Raw genomic sequence first — 21,474 nt, 5'->3', positions numbered from 1 at the left:
TTTTCCAGTCATCCGGGACTTCCCCCGTTCGCCACGAGTTTTCAAAGGTAATGGCCAATGGCTCTGCAATCACAGCCGCCAGTTCCTTTAGCACTCTTGGATGCAACTCATCCGGCCCCATGGACTTGTGCACGTCCAGTTTTTCTAAATAGTCCCTAACCACCTCTTTCTCCACAGAGGGCTGGCCATCTATTCCCCATGTTGTGATGCCCAGCACAGCAGTCTGGGAGCTGACCTTGTTCGTGAAGACAGAGGCAAAAAAAGCATTGAGTACATTAGCTTTTTCCACATCCTCCGTCACTAGGTTGCCTCCCTCATTCATTAAGGGGCCCACACTTTCCTTGGCTTTCTTCTTGTTGCCAACATACCTGAAGAAACCCTTCTTGTTACTCTTAACATCTCTCACTAGCTGCTTCTCCAGGTGCGATTTGGCCCTCCTAATTTCATTCCTACATGCCTGAGCAATATTTTTATACTCTTCCCTGGTCATATGTCAAACCTTCCACTTCTTGTAAGCTTCTTTTTTATGCTTAAGATCTGCTAGGATTTCACCGTTAAGCCAAGCTGGTCGCCTGCCATATTTACTATTCTTTCGACACATCGGGATGGTTTGTCCCTGTAACCTCAACAGGGATTCCTTGAAATACAGCCAGCTCTCCTGGACTCCTTTCCCCTTCATGTTAGTCCCCCAGGGGATCCTACCCATCCGTTCCCTGAGGGAGTCGAAGTCTGCTTTCCTGAAGTCCAGGGTCCGTATCCTGCTGCTTACCTTTCTTCCCTGTGTCAGGATCCTGAACTCAACCAACTCATGGTCATTGCCTCCCAGATTCCCATCCACTTTTGCTTCCCCTACTAATTCTTCCCGGTTTGTGAGCAGCAGGTCAAGAAAAGCTCCCCCCCCTAGTTGGCTCCTCTAGCACTTGCACCAGGAAATTGTCCCCTACGCTTTCCAAAAACTTCCTGGATTGTCTATGCACCGCTGTACTGCTCTCCCAGCAGATATCAGGAAAATTAAAGTCACCCATGAGAACCAGGGCATGCGATCTAGTAGCTTCCGCGAGCTGCCGGAAGAAAGCCTCATCCACCTCATCCCCCCCACATCATAAATGTCTCATCAGATAGCAGACATCAGATTCTAATTAACCTGTTATGCAGGCTGGATGACTTTTCAGAAGCTGAACCCAGACCATGAAAGCAATCATAAGAGAAAATCTGAGTCCAAATGAATGTTTATAAGTGCCTCACCAAGGTTATGTCTACACTACGAAATTAGGTCGATTTTATAGAAGCCAATCTTTAGAAAGCGATTTTATGCAGTTGATTGTGTATGTTCCCATTCAGCGCATTAAGTCAGCAGAGTGCATCCTCAATACTGTGGCTAGCATTGACTCACAGAGCGGTGCACTGTGGGTAGCTATCCCACAGTCCCTGCTGCCCACTGGAATTCTGGGTTAAGCTCCCAGTGCCTGATGGGGCAAAAACATTGTCGCAGGTGGTTTTGGGTACATGTGGTCAGTCTCCCCTCCCTCCATGAAAGCTATGGCAGACAATTGTTTGGCGCCTTTTTTCCTGGGTTACCCATGCAGACGCCATAGCATGGCAAGCATGGGGCCCGCTTAGCTCACTGCTGCTGTTGTGAGCATTGTAAACACCTCGCACATTATCCTACAGTATGTGCAGAACCTTGCTAGGAGACGCCAGCACGAGGACGATTGTGAGGAGGACATGAACACAGACATTCCTGAAAGCACGGGATGTGGCAATTGGGATATTATGGTGGCACTGGGGTAGGTTGATACAGTGGAACGCTGCAAACAAGCACAGACTGGTGCAGGTATGGAATGATTCCCAGTGGCTGCAAAACTTTTGCATGCGTAAGGCCACTTTCCTGGAACTTTGTGAGTTGCTTTCCCCCATCCTGAAGCACAGGAATACCAAGATGAGAATGCCCTGACAGTTAAGAAGCGAGTGGCGGTAGCCCTGTGGAAGCTTGCAACGCCTGACTGCTACCAGTCAGTCGGGAATCAATTTGGAGTGGGCAAATCTACAGTGGGAGCTGCTGTGATCCAAGTAGCCAATGTAATCACTGACCTTCTGCTAACAAGGGTAGTGACTCTGGGAAATGTGCAGGTCATACTGGATGGCTTTGCTGCAATGGGGTTCCCTAACTGTGGTGGGACGATAGACGGAATGCATATCCCTATCTTGGGACCGGACCACCTTGCCAACCAGTACATAAACCACAAGGGGTACTTCTCAATGGTGCTGCAAGCACTGGTGGATTACAAGGGACATTTCACCGACATCAACGTGGGATGGCTGGGAAAGGTGCATGATGCTCGCATCTTTAGGAACTCCGGGCTGTTTGAACAGCTGCAAGAAGGGACTTACTTTCCAGACCAGAATATTACCGTTGGGGATGTTGAAATGCCAATAGTTTATCCTTGGGGACCCAGCCTACCCCTTGCTCCCATGGCTCATGAAGCTGTACACAGGCAGCCTGGACAATAGTAAAGAGCAGTTCAACTATAGGCTGAGCAAGTAAGTGCAGAATGGTGGTAGAATGTGCCTTTGGATGTTTAAAAGCTTGCGGGCACTCTTTGCTGACTAGGTTAGACCTCAGCGCAACCAATATTCCCACTGTTATTACTGCTTGCTGTGTGCTCCACAATATCTGTCAGAGTAAGGGGTGGGAGGTTAAGGCAAATTGCCTGGCGGCCGATTTTGACCAGCCAGACACCAGGGCGATTAGAAGAGCACAGCTAGGTGTGCTGCGCATCAGAAAGGCTTTGAAAAACAGTCTCATGACAGGCCAGGCTACGGTGTAACAGTTGTATGTTTCTCCTTGATGCAAACCCGCCCCCTTCGTTGAATTTTAATTCCCTGTAAGCCAACCACCCTGAATGAACCATGCATTCTTTATTAATTAAAAAAAAAAAGTGAGAACTGACAAGATAGCCCAGGTGGGGTGGGGGAGGAGGGAAGGACAAAGCCACCTTGCTTATTGTAGCCACACTACAAATCAAAGCTGTTTGTATGACAGCCTTCTGTTGCTTGGGCCATCGTCTGGAGTGGAGTGGCTGGGTGCCCAGAGTCTCCCCCTTGCCCACGTTCTCGGGCATTTGGGTGAGGAGGATATGGAAGTTGGGGAGGAGGGCAGGCAGTTATACAGTGGATGCAGCGTCAGTCTGTGCTCTTGTTCCCTTTCCTGCAGCTCCATCAGATGCCTGATCATGTCCGTTTGCTTCCCTATTAGCCTCAGCATCACCTCCTGCCTCTTCTCATTGCGCTCACCTAATACTTTCCTGGCCTCTGACACTGAATGCCTCCATGCATTCAGCTGTGCCCTATCAGTGCAGGAGGACTGCATGAGCTCAGAAAACATGTCATCGCAAGTGCGTTTTTTTTTTTTTGCCTTCTAATCTGCAATAACCTCAGGGATGAAGATGATGGGGGAGCATAGAAACATTTTGTACCTGAGGGGGAATAAAAAGGGAGAGTAAAATTTAAGATGATACACTTCTGAGAACAAAAGGGGAGACTCTTTCACAGTGAATCAAGCAATTCCCAGCAGACCGCACAAGGTCGCATTTTGCCTTTTATATTGAGCACCTGCCAGCATGGTGACACATCACACACGGCTGGGCATCAGAATTTGGTTTCCAGGCAACCATGGTAAGCCAAAGGGTATGCGGGGTTGGCTTCTTCCACCTTCATAACATATGGGAAGGGTTTCAAACTGCAGCGCCCTCCTTTCCCATAGCAAACAATGCTGGTTGGGTTTGCCATTTAAAAGGAGGGGCTGCGGTTTTCAGGTGGATATGCAGCACACCCCTCCCTCCACCCTACCACATGGCTGTTCTCTGGGATGATCTCTTTTAGCCAAGCGCAAACAGCCCAGCATGAATGGGGTCCTTTTACTGTTCCCTTACAAAAATTCCCCTGTTTCAACCAGGTGACCGTGAATGATATCACTCTCCTGAGGCTAACACAGAAAGATAAAGACTGAATGTTGCTTGAATGCGACCAAAACCCAGGACCATTCGCTGCCATGCTTTTGTGCTGCAACAATTCCAGACTACTTGCTACTGCTTGGCGTGGTAAAGTGTCCTACTGTGGAGGATGAAATAAGGCAGCCCTCCCCAGAAACCTTCTGCAGAGGCTTTCAGAGTACCTCCAGGAGAGCTTCATGGAGATGTTCCTGGAGGATTCCCACTCCTCCCCAGACACGTTAACAGACTTTTCCAGTAGCTGTACTGGCCACGAATGCATCCCAATTCTTCAGGGCAAATAAAACATTAAACCCAATTGCTTTTAAACCCTGTACTGTAGTTACAAATGTGCACTCACCAGAGGTGCCTTCTCCGGCTTCAGGGTCCGGGAACCCGCCTTGGGAGGATATTGGCTCCAGGGTGATAGAAAGGTCCTGGCTGCCGGGGAGAATGGATTTTGGTTGGAGTTTGGCCTGCACAGATTCTTCTCCCCATACAACAATCAGATCCAGTGTCTCCCGTTAGCTCCAGCATGGAGCTCGTTTGCGATTCTGGGACTGCATGGTCACCTGTGCTGCTGAGTTCGCCATGCTGATCAAACAGGAAATGAAATTCAAAATTTCCCGGGGCTTTTCCTGTGTACCTGGCTAGTGCATCAGAGCTGAAAGCGCTATCCAGAGCGGTCACATTGGAGCACTCTGGGATAGCTCCTGGAAGCCAAAATCATCAAATTGCATCTGCACTACCCCGAATTCGAGCCAGCACCGTCTATTTTAGTGCTACTCCCCTCACCGGGGAGGAGTACAGCAGTCAATTTTAAGAGCCCTTCAGGTCGACGGAATGGGGTTGGTTGTGTAGATACATTGCTTATAAAATTGACCTAATGCGGATAAATTTGACCTAACCTCGTAATGTAGACCAGGGCTAAAGTAATACTTTTCATGACTTGTTACCTTTTTGTTTACTTGTTGACATTTGACTTGTTGACTTTTTCATTATAAACCTCATTTTCTAACAGCAGTTTTGGCAACAATATAGTTTAAAAGCACTCTGCTTTCGGAGTCACTTTAGTAAATGTGTAGATTTCGCTCACACAGAGCAAGACCAAAGTAATGGAACCAAAGATGACTGCCCTATTACACACATTTGATCTGTATTCTTCTGTAGCAGCAAGAACTCAGCTACTGCACCACCACCACCACCCCATCTAAACTTTCCTTTTTAAAATAAGTTTGTCATTACAAAAGGAGTGCAAAATCCCTTGCACAGCGCCTTCTCTTCACTTTAGCAGATACATACATACATGCATACGTGTGTGTGTATATATGTGTGTATGTCTGTTTCAGAGAGATAGTGTTGGGTGGGTGGGAGGGAATCTGAATGAACAGCTCTCAAGAAATTACTTTCCTTTTTATCTCCAGAATTCAGTCTGAGTGGCATCAATGCAAGCTTTCTCCCCACTGCCTCATGAGTGTGCCTAAAACCAAACTAGCTTTTCTAGATGTGTAAACGTTTTTCAGCCTCCATGCTAAACATTCCCTGGAAGGACACACTCTCTTCTGAAAGTGCCAACAAGGTACAAATTAGTGACTTGATCCTTATTGTACATAAACAACTTTTTTCGGACAGGCCACTGAATGGTTGTGGTAAGTTTTGGGTCACTACCACCCTGGGCCAGAATCAGATCTGTATCCCATTGCCCAGCCTGCCATTCATAATATTTCAATGTATACCTGTATTTTACCTGTTCATTGGGACTTCACACCCTTCCTGTAAATCCAGCCTACCTTGCCTGTGCATCCTCCTGTGTTTTTTTTGTTCGTACCCTCTTGGGAGTCCAGGTTAGGAGATCTGAATTGCAAGGTGTAAGGGATTTATTAAACATCAAAATGACCTGGAAGAAAACATAAAATCATCATTGATAAAGTTTGCAGATAACACAAACTGGGGGGTAGTTGGTGGTAAATAATGACAAGGACCAAGTGACTGATTCAGAGCAATTGGATCACTTGGTAAACTGGGTGCAAGCAAACAATGCATGTTTTAATATGGTTAAATGTAAATATAAATGTAAGCAGAGTTAAGATGAGCTCTACCCTGACATCTGGTGGTGAGTCATGGTGGGTTGTGGAAAACAACTTCAGGGGCTGATCTCATTTGCATAGGTACACCCACCCTGCCTAGATGGTCACTTTGGCTGCTGTAGGAGCCCCAGTTTCTCTGTTATTGGGGCAGGAATAAACTGTTATTATCCTGATTATGTGAATCAAGGACAGGGAACTGTACTTGGCCTTTTGTTATGATGGAGGGACTCACCATCAACTAAGCAGCACTCTCTAGGCAATGGTCATGGGTTCCAAAACCCAGTGAATGGAGAGAGGCTGGGGACAAGTATTAATGTCTGGTGGTATGGGTCATCAGGTGAGGGCCCTACATGCCAATTGCACCGTCTCCTCTCTCTACTGTGGAATATCAGAGCTAGTTTTGATTCCAATAAGAGTCTCGTTACAGGCTGTTAAGCTGAAATCACTTTGGGCCAGTGGTGCACCAGCCCTGAGGCTCCCCTACTACAAGCTGAAATCACTAAAGAGCTAAAATTATGAAGAACTGAAATCACTGAGCATTGCGTTAGGTAGTGGGGGAGCCCGAAGCTATATTGTGGAGCAGCTCGTGAGACGGCTGGTGGAGCGGAGCAGAGCAGTTTGCGAGACGGCTGGAGCAGCTCACAGGATGGTTGGTGGAGCGGAGCGGCTGCCAGAGCAGAGTGACTCGTGGGATGGCTGGTGGAGCAGAGCAGAGCCCTACGGAGAGGTGGGGCAATTGGCTTCGGACCACGTAAGGTGCCCCTTAGCCCCCCCATTTCCACCCAGGTTGGGAGGTAAAACTTTGTAGATAAACTTTTGAACTCTGGGGCTGCACTGACCAGGGACAGAGACTTTTGGGTTGTGGGACTTTTGGGACTTTGGGTGACTTTTGGGTTGCTGGACTCAAGAACCAAAGGCCCAATTTGCTTGGGATGAGTTTTTGCTCATGGGTTGTGTTATGAATCCTGTTGGTGGTGTTTTCCCAACATAATGCCAGATTGTTTCTTTCTGTTGTTAAAAGGCTTTTGCTACATTCAGACTCTGTGCTTGCGAGAGGGGAAGTATTGCCTCTTGGAGATGCCTGGGGGGATGGTATATATTTGTCCCAGGTCACTGGGTGGGGGCTCGAGCTGGTTTTGCATTGTGTTGTTGGAATGGAACCCCTAGATACTGAACCCGGCCCTTGTTGCTGCCAACTTTGACTGGCAGAAGGGTTACATAAACATTTAGGAACAAAGAATGTCGGCCATACTTACAGGATGGGGGACTCTATCCAGGGAAGCAGGCAGTGACTCTGAAAAAGATTTAGGGGTTGTGGTGGATAATCTTTTTGGCACTGGTGTGACTTCCACTGGAATACTGTTCCTAGTTCCAGTGCCGACAATTCAAAAGGGTGTTGATAAATTTGAAAGGATTCAGGGAAGAGCCACAAAAATAATTGAGCTCTATTAGCTTATCCAAGAGAAGGTTAAGGCATGTTTTGATTACAGTCTACAACTATTTACGAGGGGAACAAATATTTAATAATTGACTCTTCTTTCTAGCAGAGAAAGATAGAACACAGTCCAATGACTAGAAATTGAAGCTAGACATATTCAGTCTGGAAATAATGCCTAAATTTTTAATGGTGAAAGTAACCATTACAACAGTTTGCGAAGCATTGTGGTAGATTCTCCATCACTAACAAATGTTAAAGATTGGATGTTTGTCCAAAAGATATGCGCCAGGAATTATTTCTGGGGAGTTGTAAGGAGGCCAGACGAGATGATCAAAATTGTTCCTCTGGCCTTGGCATCTATGGTTCTATGAATCTATGAAAAATGTTTACCTTTTGGAATATGGTCTCCTCTGTGTGCTTGTCGGTCCAGTTAGTGTTAACCGATTAGTTACGCTGAAATGGTCAAAATGAAACGAGTGGGGTACAAATATAAAGTTAATTGATCTCCTTAATAAAATTCTGCCAAAATAAAATTAGTAGAATGCTGTTTCTATTGAGTAAGCAAAAGATACTGTATTTGTTTGGATGGCTTAAAGCAAAATGGTCCCACATACTTTATTTAAAAGGATAAAGTGTACGTTGAATAAAATTTAAAGAACTGCTGTAAAAAGAGATTTCAGCTCCTTATAGTCATTTTAAGTGATGTCCATCAAGTTTTTTTTACTACATAAGAACATATGTTTTACTGGCTCAGACCAAAGGTCCATCTAGCCCAGTATCCTGTCTTCTGACAGTGGCTAGTGCCAGGTGCCCCAAAGGGAATGAACAGAACAGGTAATCATCAAGTGATCCATCCCCTGTTGCTCATTCCCAGCTTCTGGCAAACAGAGGCTAGGGACGCCATTCCTGCCCATCCTGGCTAATAGCCATTGATGGACCTATCCTCCATGAATTTATCTAGTTCTTTTTTAACCTTGTATGGTCTTGGCCTTCACAACATCCTCTGGCAAGGAGTTCCACAGGTTGTCTGTGTGTTATGTGAAGAAATACTTCCTTTTATTTGTTTTAAACCTGCTGCCTATTAATTTCATTTGGTGACCCATAGTTCTTGTGTTATGAGAAGTAGTAAACAATACTTCCTTATCTACTTTCTCTACACCAGTCATGATTTTATAGACCTCAATCATATCTCCCCTTAGCTGTCTCTTTTCCAAGCTGAAAAGTCCCAGTCTTGTCAATCTCTCCTCACACGGAAGCTGTTCCATACCCCTAATAATTTTTGTTGCCCTTTTCTGAACCTTTTCCAATTCCAATACATCTTTTTTGAGATGGGGCAACCACATCTGCACACAGTATTCAAGATGTGGGCGTACCATGGATTTATATAGAGGCAACATTGTATTTTCTGTCCTTTATCTTTCCCTTTCTTAATTATTCCCAGCATTCTGTTTGCTTTTTTTGACTGCTGCTGCACATTGAGTGGATGTTTTCAGAGAACTATCCACAATGACTCTAAGATCTTTCTTGAGTGGTAACGGCTAATTTTAGACCCCATCATTTTATATGTATCGTTGGGATTATGCTTTCCAATGTGCATTACTTTGCATTTATCAACATTAAATTTCATCTGCCATTTTGTTGCCCAGTAACCCAGTTTTGAGAGATCCTTTTGTAGCTCTTCGCAGTCTGCCTGGGTCTTAACTATCTTTAGTAATTTTGTATCATCTGCAAATTTTGCTACCTCACTGTTTACCCCTTTTTCCAGATCATTTATGAATATGTTGAATAGGACTGGTCCCAGAACAGATCCCTGGAGGACACCACTATTTACGTCTCTCCATTCTGAAAACTGACCATTTATACCTATGTTCTGTTTCCTATCTTTTAACCAGTTACCAATCCATAGAGCACCTTTCCTCTTATCCCGTTGCAGCTTACTTTGCTTAAGAGTCTTTGGTGAGGAACCTTGTCAAAGGCTTTCTGAAAATCTAAGTACACTATATCCACTGGATCCCCCTTGTCCACATGCTTGTTGACTCCCTCAAAGAATTCTAGTAGATTGGTGAGGCATGATTTCTCTTTACAAAACCATGTTGACTCTTCCTCGACAAATTATGCTCATCTACATGTCTGACAATATTGTTCTTTATTACAGTTTCAACCAGTTTGCCTGGTACTGAAGTCAGGCTTACAAGCCTGTAATTGCCAGGATCATCTCTGCCCTTTTTAAAAATTGGCATCATATTAGCTATCCTCCAGTCATCTGGTACAGAAGCTGATTTAAATGATAGGTTACGGACTACAGTTAGTAGTTCTGCAATTTCACATTTGAGTTCCTTCAGAACTCTTGGATGAATACCATCTGGTCCTGGTGTCTTATTGCTGTTTAATTTATCAGTTTGTTCCAAAACTTCCTCTAATGATACCTCAATCTTGGACAGTTCCTCAGATCTGTCACCTAAAAAGATTAGAGTTGTAAGCACAGTATGTAAAATATGCAATATGTAACCATACAAAGCTTTGCATTATTCTAATTATGTACTCATGGCACGGATGTAGCTTGCATTTACCTAATGCATACTTTAGGCAGGGTGGCATACGTGAGGGTGGTTAGCTACTTGCTGTAAGGTTGTACATTGTCCATAATCAAACAGGTCAGTACTGTAATTAAGCTATCCTATATATCAAAACTTCTGTACTTACAAAACACAACTGAGAGCAAAGACTTTAGAAGACCCGTTTTGTAATGTAGGACCATTCACAATTGAATAGCTGGTTGAAACTGACAACCTGGAATATTTTCAGGTTTGAAAATGTAACGTGTCTGCCAAAATACTTATTAGCAAGGAGATGAATACATTCATATTTATTGTCTTCCCACTCAGGCCTTGTCTACGCTACAGGGGAAATTCGATCTAAGCTACACAATTTGAGTTACATGAATAGAGTAACTCAAATAGACATAGCTTAGAGGTACTTACCATGGGGTCCATGCTACGTGATGTCGATGGGAGATGCTCTCCCATTGACTCCCCCTACTCTTCTTGATCCGGTGGAGTACAGGAGTTGATGGGAGAGCAGTCTACGGTCGATCTAGCAGGTCTTCACTAGACCTGCTAAAGCAACTGCTGATGCATCGATCGCCACTTGTCGATCCCCCAGGAAGTGCAGACAAGCCCTAAGATGCTTGTGTGCTTTCAGTTGTGTTTTGTAAGTACAGAAGTTTTGATATATAGGATAGCTTAATTACAGTACTGATCTGTTTGATTATGGACAATTAAATGGATCCAAAAAAGCATAAATAAATGGGTTAGGGAGGGGGAGTGAGATTAGGTTTATTTTGCAAGGTGTTTTATGAAAACTGAAGTAATAAAAGTAACTACAGGAGCATGAATGGACACTATAAACCTTATCAACCACAGACACGGCTACAAAAGTGCTATGCAGCCAGAGCTATTAAAATTAAAGGGGAGACTGACTTCTGTTACTCTTTTAGGCCCTGATCTAAAGTTCACTGAAGTCAATGGAAGTCTTTCTGTTCCCTGCTGTTGGCTTTAGATCAGGCCTATGGGGTGCAAGCTGTTAGCATCCAAACTTCCTATCAAAAAGGTATAATTCCATTTTTAGAACATCAGTTGGAGCTGTGCATAATATTATAAACATACATGGTGATTCCTAAAATAAGCAGCTACTTGAGAGTTGAGTTCCTAGAGGAGTCTTACTCCTCTTAGAATGCAGCAGAATGTGTGCAGATCTTCTCTCTCATTTTAGTGATTTTCTATAGGCAGTTTGATTTATCAGTTAGTTGTATGGTTCTGTGTGCCACACATCATCATAGCATAAGTTTATTTATGTTTTATAATGATCTGATCTCTTTCTCTGGATTTCCCACTGCATTCTAACTTCTCTGTACCTATCTTTTAGTGTGTAAGCTCCTAAGAGCAGTAATTCTAGTTCTGCACCAAACCTGACACCAAGGGCTGACCAAGTACATATTGTAAAGCAGGCGACCAGAAATGCAAAGCACTAATAATTAATCACACGGTCACCATGCTTCTCCGTTTTACAAGAAAGATTGCTTGAAAATCAGCAGAGACTTAATTTGTTGTTTGTGGGCCAAAAAGAATAATTCTATTAAGGCCAAGATTGTGCCACTTCTAAGTCTGGAAGAATGTGATATTGACTTTCCACAAAGGAAAAGCTTCTAGTTGTTGGCTTCACTGTTCTATTTATTAATTTTTTAAAATCTTACTATCTGCTACAGTTTTGGTCTCCTGGTTTGCCTTCTATTTCTGCACTTGGACTTCTCTATCTTCCAGTGACCCTAGTCAATATCAGAAACAACAAGGAGTCCACTGGCACCTTAAAGACTAACAGATTTATTTGAGCATAAGCTTTCGTGGGTAAAAAACCCCACTTCTTTAGATACATGGAGTGAAAATTACAGATGCAGGCATTAATCTACTGACACATGAAGAGAAGGGAGTTACCTTACACGTGGAGAATCAGTGGTGACAGGGCCAATTCAAGCGGAGGGATGTAGTCCACTCCCAATAATTGATGAGGAGGTATCAATACCAGGAGAGGGAAAGTTGCTTTTGTAGTGAGCCCAACACTCCCAGTCCCTATTCAAGCCCACATTAATAGTGTTAAATTTTTCTAATGAATTTTAGTTCTGTAGTTTTTCTTTAAAGTCTGTTTTTGAAATATTTTTGTTCAAGTATGGCTACTTTAAAATCTGTTATAGAATGTCCAGGCAGATTGAAGCAATTCAAGAGCAAGCGCTTTATTCATTATTCAGCAACCTCCAAGGTAAAGTCAACATCTGTGCTGTTTCCTTATAAGGGAAATATAAATACCATTATGCTTCTAAGCCACTCAATCAGACTTAAACTGCTGCACCTCCAGAATACATGATTTCAGACAGAGGCTGAGGAATCCACCTCTTTCAGTCTTTTTTTTTTTTTTTCTCTCCCATCCCATGGTGCTGGAATTATTTTTTCGTGGGGGTGCTGCTGTATGTCTTTGGTGTTTGTTATTACTACTTCAAGCCTTGGGGTGCAACAGGGGTGAAAGTAAGTTAGAGGATTTACCAGTACACCGGAGTCCTGAGCAGGGGGTGTGGCCTCAATCAGAAGAGGCGTGGCCTTAACTGGAAGAAGCAGGGCCTTAAATCCCTGGGCCCTTTAAATCTTCATTTAAAGGGCCAGGGCTCCAGCTGCGGTAGTGGCAGCTGGGAGCCCGGGGCCCCTTAAATCACCCCCGAGCTACCAGCTGCAGAGGCAGCTGGGAACCCCGGGGCTCAGGGGCAATTTAAGGGGCTCCCAGTTCCAGCTGCTGCTACTGAAGCGGAGCCCTGGGCCCTTTAAATCACTGAGGAGCCCTGTGGGCTCCTGGCTGCCACCGCTACCCCGGGGCTCCGGCAGAGCTTTAAAGGGCCTGGGGCTCCGCTGTGGTAAAGGCTGCCCGAGCCCTTTAAATCCCTGCCTGAGCCCTGCTGTCTGAGCCCTGGGGTAGCAGTGGCGGGGATTTAAAGGGCTGGGGTGGTAGTGGGGGCTGGAGCTGCCGGGCCCTTTAAATGCCCCCCAGAGCCTCGCCCCCGCTGCTACCCCAGGGCTTCAGCAGCAGGGCTCACGTGGAGATTTAAAGGGCTGGGGCGCTAGCAGCGGCTGGAGCTGCGGGGCCCTTTAAGTCCCCACTGCAGCCCTGCCACCGCTAACTCAGGGTTTAAATTGCCATCTGGGAAAGCCGGTCCCGGTATGGTGCACCAGCTCTTACCGATACACCGTACTAGGGTGTACCGGTTTACTTTCACCTCTGGGTGCAGCTGCATCACTGTCCCTATCCCCCGTTTTATAAATTGCTTTGCTGATTGGCCTAACTTTAAACTGATCCAACCTAGCAAGGAAGTGAGCTGGACACTTCTGAGTCCTCGTACCCTCCTGGGACTAGGCCCTGTGCCCAGATGGCACACTAATGCCAGGCTGGGGCTTGGCTAAATAGGCAAATCCTCTCCTCCTCATGCAGTTATATTCAGGCCCAGTTAGGTACTGTAAGAACCTGATGCTTTCTGCAGGGCCTGGGGCCACCGAAGGCACCTAGCCCTGCAGGGCAGGTATCCCTCTCCACCCTCAATGCAGGGGGAAGAGCATCTGGGTCCTTCTGCCTTTTGGTCCTCGCTTTCCAGCGCGGAGGGAGGGTGGGACCAGGATCTGCTGCTGGCCTCGGCCCACGGGGCATCCCCACCTTCCCTGCGGCTCGCTGGCTGCCCGCAGGCGTTCTTGGCGCAGGTGCCGCCCGCCCTCACGGGAGAGGTTCAGCCGCCGTCTAGGCTCCCGAGCCTGGCACCAGAGCGCGCCCCGGGACCCCGAGGAGCCCGGGGGCGCGGCGCCCGCCGCCGCCCCGGCCCGGGAGCCCCGCGGCCGGTCTCAGGAGCCGGGGTGGGGAGGGGAGGCCGGCTGTCCTGCCTCTCGCGAGACACAGCTGCGCGGACGGTACTTGAAGAGGAGGGGAGAGGGAGAAGGGAAGGAGGGGGCCGCCGGAGCAGCGGTGGGTGCAGCGGCCGCGGCTGGAACAGCGGCGGGAACAGCGGCGGCAGCCTCCGCAGCAGCGGCGGCGGCGGCTCCCGTGGGTGAAGGCAGCGGGGTGGGGGTGGTGGTTTTTTTCGGGTTGCGTTGCGGCTGGGCACGGGTGTCAGCGCCCGCCCCGTGCCTGGCTCGCCCGGGCTGCCCCCAGCCTGACACCTCTCCCCTGCCGCCTTAGCCTCCCGGTTGTTTTGGTGCTGCTTTGCAAAGCCTGGCCAGGTTCATGCTTTGGAGGCAGTCCCAGCCCCAGAGCAGCCTCAGCAGCTGCAGCCGCCGCTCGGTGCGCTGGGCGGGCTGCGCAGCCCTTGCTGATGCTGTCGGAGGGAAGGTACGGGAGCGATGGGGAGCCCGCTGGCCAGCCCCTGCAGCCGCTTCGCGCCGTCCGCAGCCGGCAGTCGGAGAAGCCAGGCGGGGCGGGGGGACGGACACGGGACGGGGCTCCGCCGGGCTGCAGCCTGGGCGGCTGGGGAAGGGACAGGCTGCGCAGTGGCCGGGCGCTGGGGTAGGGCGAGCGGAGGAGCTGCGCATGGCGCGCTGGGCAGATGGGGCTGGAGGTGGTGTGGGGAATGGCCGAGGTCTCGCTCCGTGTCACTGAAAACCCCTCTCCTTTCCTCCCCTCCCCTCCGTTCTCCTCTTGCAGCTGATCGGGAGTCGGTCGGCTGGGACCTGCGGACTTAGGCGGCTGGGGAGGAAGGAGAAGCCACTTGCAGCGCCCCGAGCCCCGGCGAGCCGGAGAAGGGAGGCGGCGCGATGCGGCTGGGTAGGCTGCTGAAGTTCGCCCTGGGATTTACAGTGCTTTTATCTTCCTATACGAGCGAAGGTGCTGAAGGGAATTTGGAGGCTGATAGCGTGAAGGAAACCAGAGCCAGCAGAGCCAAGAGGAGAGGACAAGGAGGAGGCGGAGGAGGGCACGATGCGCTCAAAGGGTAATTGGATGGGGGGGACTACGGGGTGTTCATACATAACAGAACCTGGTGCACCTTAAAGCTAGACGGGGAATTGCTGTGAAGTGGCGCCATCCTTGGGACTTGTTAGTGTTTTCGCAGCGCCTAGTTCCCCCAGTGGGTTTCAGCGAAAGGGAGGTCAGACGTCCGAGAGTTTGGGACACGTTCGATTGTTACAGTAGAAGAAAAGCCCCTGTTATTACCCAGCCTGGTGAGACCTAGTGCAGTTAGGATGGTACTTTCCTTGGCGCCGCTGAAGTTGAAAGGAGGCAAGATCTGGCTGTCTCTGTTCTCTTATGTTTAGGGAGGGTTTGGGGTGGATTATACTCCCCCCAAATCAAGCTCCGGAGTGTGGGGTAGTGGTTCCTATTGATCTGCAATATCCTGCCCTCGCCTATTAAATACAGTAAAAGGGTGTGATCGTGCTGACAAAAGCAAGGAAAGCCCAAGCTAAGGCTGTGGCCCAGATCCCTGCTGCTCTGTCCTTAGCTGGTCTTAGACATACCATGTGCACTACATTACACACAGAGCACAACAGGACTGGTAAGGACAAGTTTTCGGCCTGATTCTGCATTCCCTGTGTGCCCAAAACTTCCAGGAACTTTAGTGGGAGATTTGGATGAACCAGGATTGTACAATCCAGTCTTTGCTTTTTTGATAACTGTTAATTTTAACTCATATTAAAGATTATTATATTTTAATGTTTTGTTGTTTGTTAATTTAACTTCTAGAAAAGAAAATAGAAAAACCTCCACTCCCATTTTAAAGAATAATTAGGGCCAGTCCATCATTCCTTGTTCACACAGGACTCCCATTGTTTGCCTAAAAAAGAATGCCCATAACTCCTGCCCTTTCAGATCAATTATGGGCTGTCATGCCTATCTAGACCATTTTGTAATATGTATCATTGCTTATTTGGTACCATTGTGGTCTGATGTATAAAATATGTACCATTCTCACAATGCCATTCTTCTGGAGCTATTAATATCTAGTATTAGTAGCTACATTGGCATATGCCCTAAGTACTCCTAAGTGTAATAAAATCATGGTGAAATGTCATGGTGCAGTCTTAGTAGTTTATTTTCAATATTAAAGATTTCAACCTGTAAAACAAAATATCTTTAAAAATGCTGAAACAACACATTTCAAAACTTAATTGTTTTGTTAAATGGGAAACCTCAAAATAATACCTCATCCCTGTATGGGTGTGTAATGTGGATTCCTGTCCCATCACCAGGGCAAAATTCTCAACAGTTGAAAATAGAGTTTATATGAATGTTCTGATACAAGCCTAGCTATATCAATATTAGCAGGCACCACAAATGAGCTGAATTCGCAGTCTTTAATCTTGCCAATATTTCTCTTGAAATCAGTGGGAGTTCTGCTTGAATGAGAAGTGCAAGATTGGGCCTTATATTTTTTCCTTATTTCATTATTTGCCTAATAAGGAAACTTTACAGTTTTATTCTCAGAGGGTTAGATACATGGAATTCATTCTTTTGCCAAATTATGCATATAATGATCATGACGTATATCTATATGTAAGTGTGCAATGTGGTAATTTTATAGTTCCTTGAGTGAGGAGGTGTCTCAAGTTACTTTATCCTTTCTGGGCATCATCTTGCAAAAAAGCAGAGTCAAGTGATCAGTGTTTACTCATCCAAATAGTCTCAACAACCTGGGTTTGCATGGTCAGACCCTCTTGTTTTACTTCCAGGTGTCTTGTCACCAGAGAGAGAGCTGGGCAGTGCACATTCTGGCACTTCTTACTTGGGCAAAACTGCTGTTGATGGCAAGACTGCAAGCAAAGATTGCAAAGATAATTGTAAATAATAAAAGCACTCAAAGGGTTAGAGAATTACTTTTCAGACAGATAATTACTATTTGTACTATGACTTTCAACCGTTTTTTCCCCCCTTTGCATAATTTGGGTTCTGAATTAAAGTATCAAGTTGAAAAACACTATTACTTAATCATGGGGCCAAATTCTGCCTTCTGTGTTGTCTTCAGTGGGAGTTGCATGTGTGCATTGGAAGACACAATTGCTTTGCTGAAAATAACCATCACTGTCTTTTTGTGGGTTGTTTAGAAAGTAATAGAAAAGAACAAACAGTTGAAATCAACAGTTTTTTCAAAGATGATATTGCAAGTGCTGATTACTGCTGAAAACTGAAGAAATAGCACAACTGTCTAGTCCTGTGATTTGCTTCATGAGTTAGACATCTTTTATTTATAAAATATGTTGCAGCAATTGCATAAGAAATATTTGTGCGTGAGTTGATGTGTTTTAGACAACACGAGAGTTTAGAGTTAACAGCAACATTAGTTTTAGACATTCCATTTGACCATGGCTTGGTTAATTATTTGGAATATTACAATTCTGATTTAGTGTCCTGGAAAGCAGATACTTAACAAGCTTATAGCATTTTGCCAAAGGTTCTGATCCAGAAAAACACAAAACAAATCATTAGTTCATTCAGTCGTTATTAGTCCCTTTTTTGCACCTCATACTTAAGGCCAACAGTAAAAAGTGACCAAATTGTTTAAGAAGTTGGAAATCTTTTCTTCTGTTAGCCATATAAACATCCTTATCATTGTTATGAAAAGTCCTGTTGGACATTTCCAATTTGGAAAACACAGACATTCTTTGGTGTGGCAGTCTAACGTACAAAATGAGTTTCTTAAAAAGAGCTGTCATTTTAACAGACAGGGCTGGGGTTAAGTCTGTGGAAATCCATATGGAAAATAGGCGCTGAGTATATAGGAATTGCAGGTACATTAGACAGAGAATCAGTGGTTGTTAAATAGACTTAAAACATGATTAGAAAATTCACTTGACTTAGGAGAAGACACATTCACATTATTTTTCTCATTTGTCCATCAGTACAAATATCTTTGGAGCTCTGAGGATTATAATATAAATCATAATGGTAGACTTTGTTTTCGTGTTACTATAGTTCAGATAGCTCTTTTTTTGGGTGGGGGGAGAGTAAGTCTGAATCTGGTTTTACAGTGTTTTCTGCTATTGATTGTCAGTGCATGGACATGGGAGCCTCTTGCAAGATTTTCAGAGGAAAAAATTATAGTTAGTGTTTGGTTAAACTAACACTGAAAAGCATGTAGCTTTTAAAAATATTAAGATTCTATGGGCAGATGTTTGGTTTTATATGTAAAAGAATACAATTAGGGTTTATTGTTAATTTGTATCTAACTTCATACTAATTCTGTATTTTATTGCAAGTTTAAAGTTGGTTATTTTCTTTCTCACTATCATTGTTTCATCAGTTATGCTGATGAGATGGCTGAAAGCTAGAAGAGGGCTTTAACTGGAGCAGATGCTCCTCTGTGTTAGCCTGAGCTTTAAGATTCAAGCCTGCTGCTTGTCCTGTAACTTAGAATTCTGACTCAACCATTATGCCATTGAGCAAATGGCATTTTAGCAAAAGCTGAATCCTTTGTGTTTTTAAATCAGTTCCTCTAATCTAACATGCATGTTTACATGCTAGTTTCATATTGTTATTAGTTGATCAGAAAACTATTATCAAGGTAGTAGCTGTTTTTTCAGAAAGTATCATTTGATTTTTCTGTGTCAGTTTCCCCATCCAAATACATAGGTCTGTTTACCAAGTTGCCGTATCTCTGGAATCCATTATGATTTACCCCATAGCATGTTTAAAATAATAAACACCTTATGTGCGTATAGATAGATCTTTCATCCAGGAGAGTCCCAAGAGCTTTAAAGACTGTTAGTATATTATATTGCAAGGGTCTTATCCTGTAACCATTGAACTCCTAAAACTCTCACTGTTGTCACTTGGAGTTTTGCCCAAGTAAGTACTGCAGGACTGGGCCTCCAATGGGAAACTTCCTAAATAATATACACTTGAAGAACATGATGTGTAAACTTAACCCTTGGATATAAAGTAAAAGTCAATTATTTCTTGTGATCTGGTCCCTTTTGGACTTAATGGCAGAGATATATTTTGTTTCGTTTTGTTATCTACATCGATTAGAATTTCTCCCCAAAATGAGGCAAAGACCTTGTAACTTTAAGAAAAAGTGGAACAATTACAAAAAAAGATAAGTGGTTATTTGCTTCCTCTCAAAGTATAAGGTGGATGAGGGTAATACCTAGCTTAACAATCAGTTGAAACTGAAATTTTAAAATGACTAAGCTTTCTTTGAGGTAGCTGAACTATGAGATAACAGATTATTCTAAAGACCATAATTAAATAAATTCATACTAGAACTGTACAATTGTTTTTTTTTTTTTTAAATTGGAAATGATAGTGAATATTACAGAACAGAATAGTTGGCGCTGATCTGATTCATGAAACTCTGAGTGAAACAAATGAAACTCTCCTACAGCAGATTATTATCCTTTTGGGATTAAATGTTGCTTGCCTTACTCCTGAAAGCAAGATGCACTGGTTTTACAGGGCCTAAATAAACTTGAATAAACCAGGCAGGATTTGGTCTTTCATTTGCATCACTGCTCACTGAAATAAAATAAGTCTTATAAATCTATAACATAATTCCAGTTTTCTAATATATAATTAAGGCTTCTGGTTTTCATTTAAAACCAATACTTGCCACTAAAAACCTGCTGAAGAAAAGCAGACTTACCGTACTGGTAAATATTGGTTTATACTGAAAACCTCAAACATTTTTCTTACCACTTCTGGCCTACACACCTCTGGCTGTCCATTTATGCCACACCCAGTCAGTGTCCGGCTCTGGTCCTGAGTTAAATTGAAAGCTGAAAACTTTGAATTGGGAACAAAGTGAAAAGAATGTAAATGCAGGGCAAAGTGGGTCTTTTGGCTTCAAAGATGTTTGCTAGTATATATCTCATGTAAATTGCAGCACTTAAGAGGGAACACCACCAACTTGAAATCTGGCCAATTAAAAAAATAAACAAACTGTTACTATATATATATTTTTTAATATACAATGTGATAGCAACCAGTCTGTGTTTGGTGGCTTACAAACACAGAGGAAGGCATAGTTCAAGTCCAATAGATCTTACAATTTAAAGCCAATATGTATGCTGGATTCCAGTACTAGCAGATCCTGAGGCAGAATTAAGGCCTTTGACAGTTAAAAGTACTTTCAGGTACTACACTTGTCCCTGAGTCTACTTGCCATTGATGGTGGTTGTTACAATTACATTTTCCTGTACATGAATTGAGGTTTAATTCAGCTCAGAATGAAATGAGTGAAGAGATTTTTGGCTTAGTCCCTAATGCACATGTGGGTCCCCTCGTGCCTAAAAAACAAAGTATGATACCATTTGATAAAGGTGTGATGTGGGATTGGGGAAGCATATACAAAGCCCTGCACGAAAGCATGTGCAAGGTCTACCTTTGCTGTGGCTAGTGCTAACCAGTGCCAACACTTTCTGGAGCATGAAAATTTAAGAAAACAAGAAATCGCATTTAATCCTTGATAATGCAGATGCCTTCCTCCGTGTGCTGTGTTTAATTAGTCTGTTGGTTTTTTTGATTAAAATATTTATTTTTCCGTGAATTTAGTGAAAGTTGTCTGATAGCCCTGGAGTCCTCTATTCACAGCCAGTAGTAGTGCAAGTATCCCCACGCCAATATGTCAGTCTTGTTCTGGAGCTTCTAGGGGTGAGAGAGTAATTCAGTCTCCAGGTCCATGAGGTCTTTGTGCTCTCCATTTATACTTCTAATTATTGTGGTGTGACCATCAGTTATCTATAAACTGGATCCGCAAGACACCCCAAAGATCCTGCTTTGTGATCTGTATTGGCAGATTCCTGGGCCTGTGTGGATCACAATTTAGGATCGGGGACTCATCCAAATAATTTCAGGCAGATCACTGAAAAGCAATCAAGTCCATACCATTAAGGGCTGTATTCCACCAGCAAGTGACCCGGAGGCTATATATTCCATTACGAAACCCCAGAGCCACCCTGCTCCCCAGCATGTCTGTCTGTCTGTCTTCTATCAAACGTAGATGTTTTAACTGGACTCTGAGACAAGGCACAAATATCTTTTGACAGGCTGGTTGTGTATTATTTGATAGTTGAGCCAGAAATTCTCAACTGAAAAAAATAAGTTATTCTATAGGTTATCAGTAATAAATCATAACTAGAACAGAGAGAGTAAACAGACTATAGTAAACCGAATGCAGCACAGCTGCTCTGTGATACAGGGTGAAACATGGCTGTAATGTAAATATTGTAAAACTGGCTCCAGGCAATCAGGTGAAGCCTGATCACCAAGTACCACTTTGCCAGGAAGACACTTTGATGTGCAGATCAGGGTGAGATTTTTTTTTTGCCTGCTTAATTGACTGCACAGGATAGACCATGGCAGGCTGCCTAGCAGGCTGCAAGTTGGGGGTCACAACTGGCCACTGGACAGGGTATTTGATTGGACCACCTTCTGCCTGCCCAACAGGCTG

General features: G+C 44.6%; 1 protein-coding gene and 1 long non-coding RNA gene across 2 annotated transcripts in view; one reads left to right on the top strand and one right to left on the bottom strand.

Moving 5' to 3' along the window:
* Positions 1-2,945: 2,945 nt before the first annotated feature.
* On the bottom strand, positions 2,946-7,366 carry LOC144271636 (uncharacterized). Its single transcript, XR_013347380.1, has 4 exons — positions 7,333-7,366; positions 5,780-5,886; positions 4,351-4,430; positions 2,946-3,476 (listed from the first exon to the last, which is right to left on the bottom strand). It is a non-coding gene; the product is annotated as an uncharacterized LOC144271636 (long non-coding RNA).
* A 7,438-nt stretch (positions 7,367-14,804) lies between these two features.
* FBN1 (fibrillin 1) overlaps positions 14,805-21,474 on the top strand; it is a 217,390-nt gene continuing 210,720 nt past the window's right edge. The window contains exon 1 of the mRNA XM_077829074.1: positions 14,805-15,024. Within this exon, the coding sequence (XP_077685200.1) occupies positions 14,849-15,024 (176 nt within the window). The 5' untranslated portion in view covers positions 14,805-14,848. The remainder of the gene's footprint in view (positions 15,025-21,474) is intronic.

This window comes from Eretmochelys imbricata, chromosome 10, assembly GCF_965152235.1.
Source record: "Eretmochelys imbricata isolate rEreImb1 chromosome 10, rEreImb1.hap1, whole genome shotgun sequence".
Taxonomy (NCBI): Eukaryota; Metazoa; Chordata; order Testudines; family Cheloniidae; genus Eretmochelys; species Eretmochelys imbricata.
This window is presented reverse-complemented; position numbering and strand designations above follow the sequence as displayed.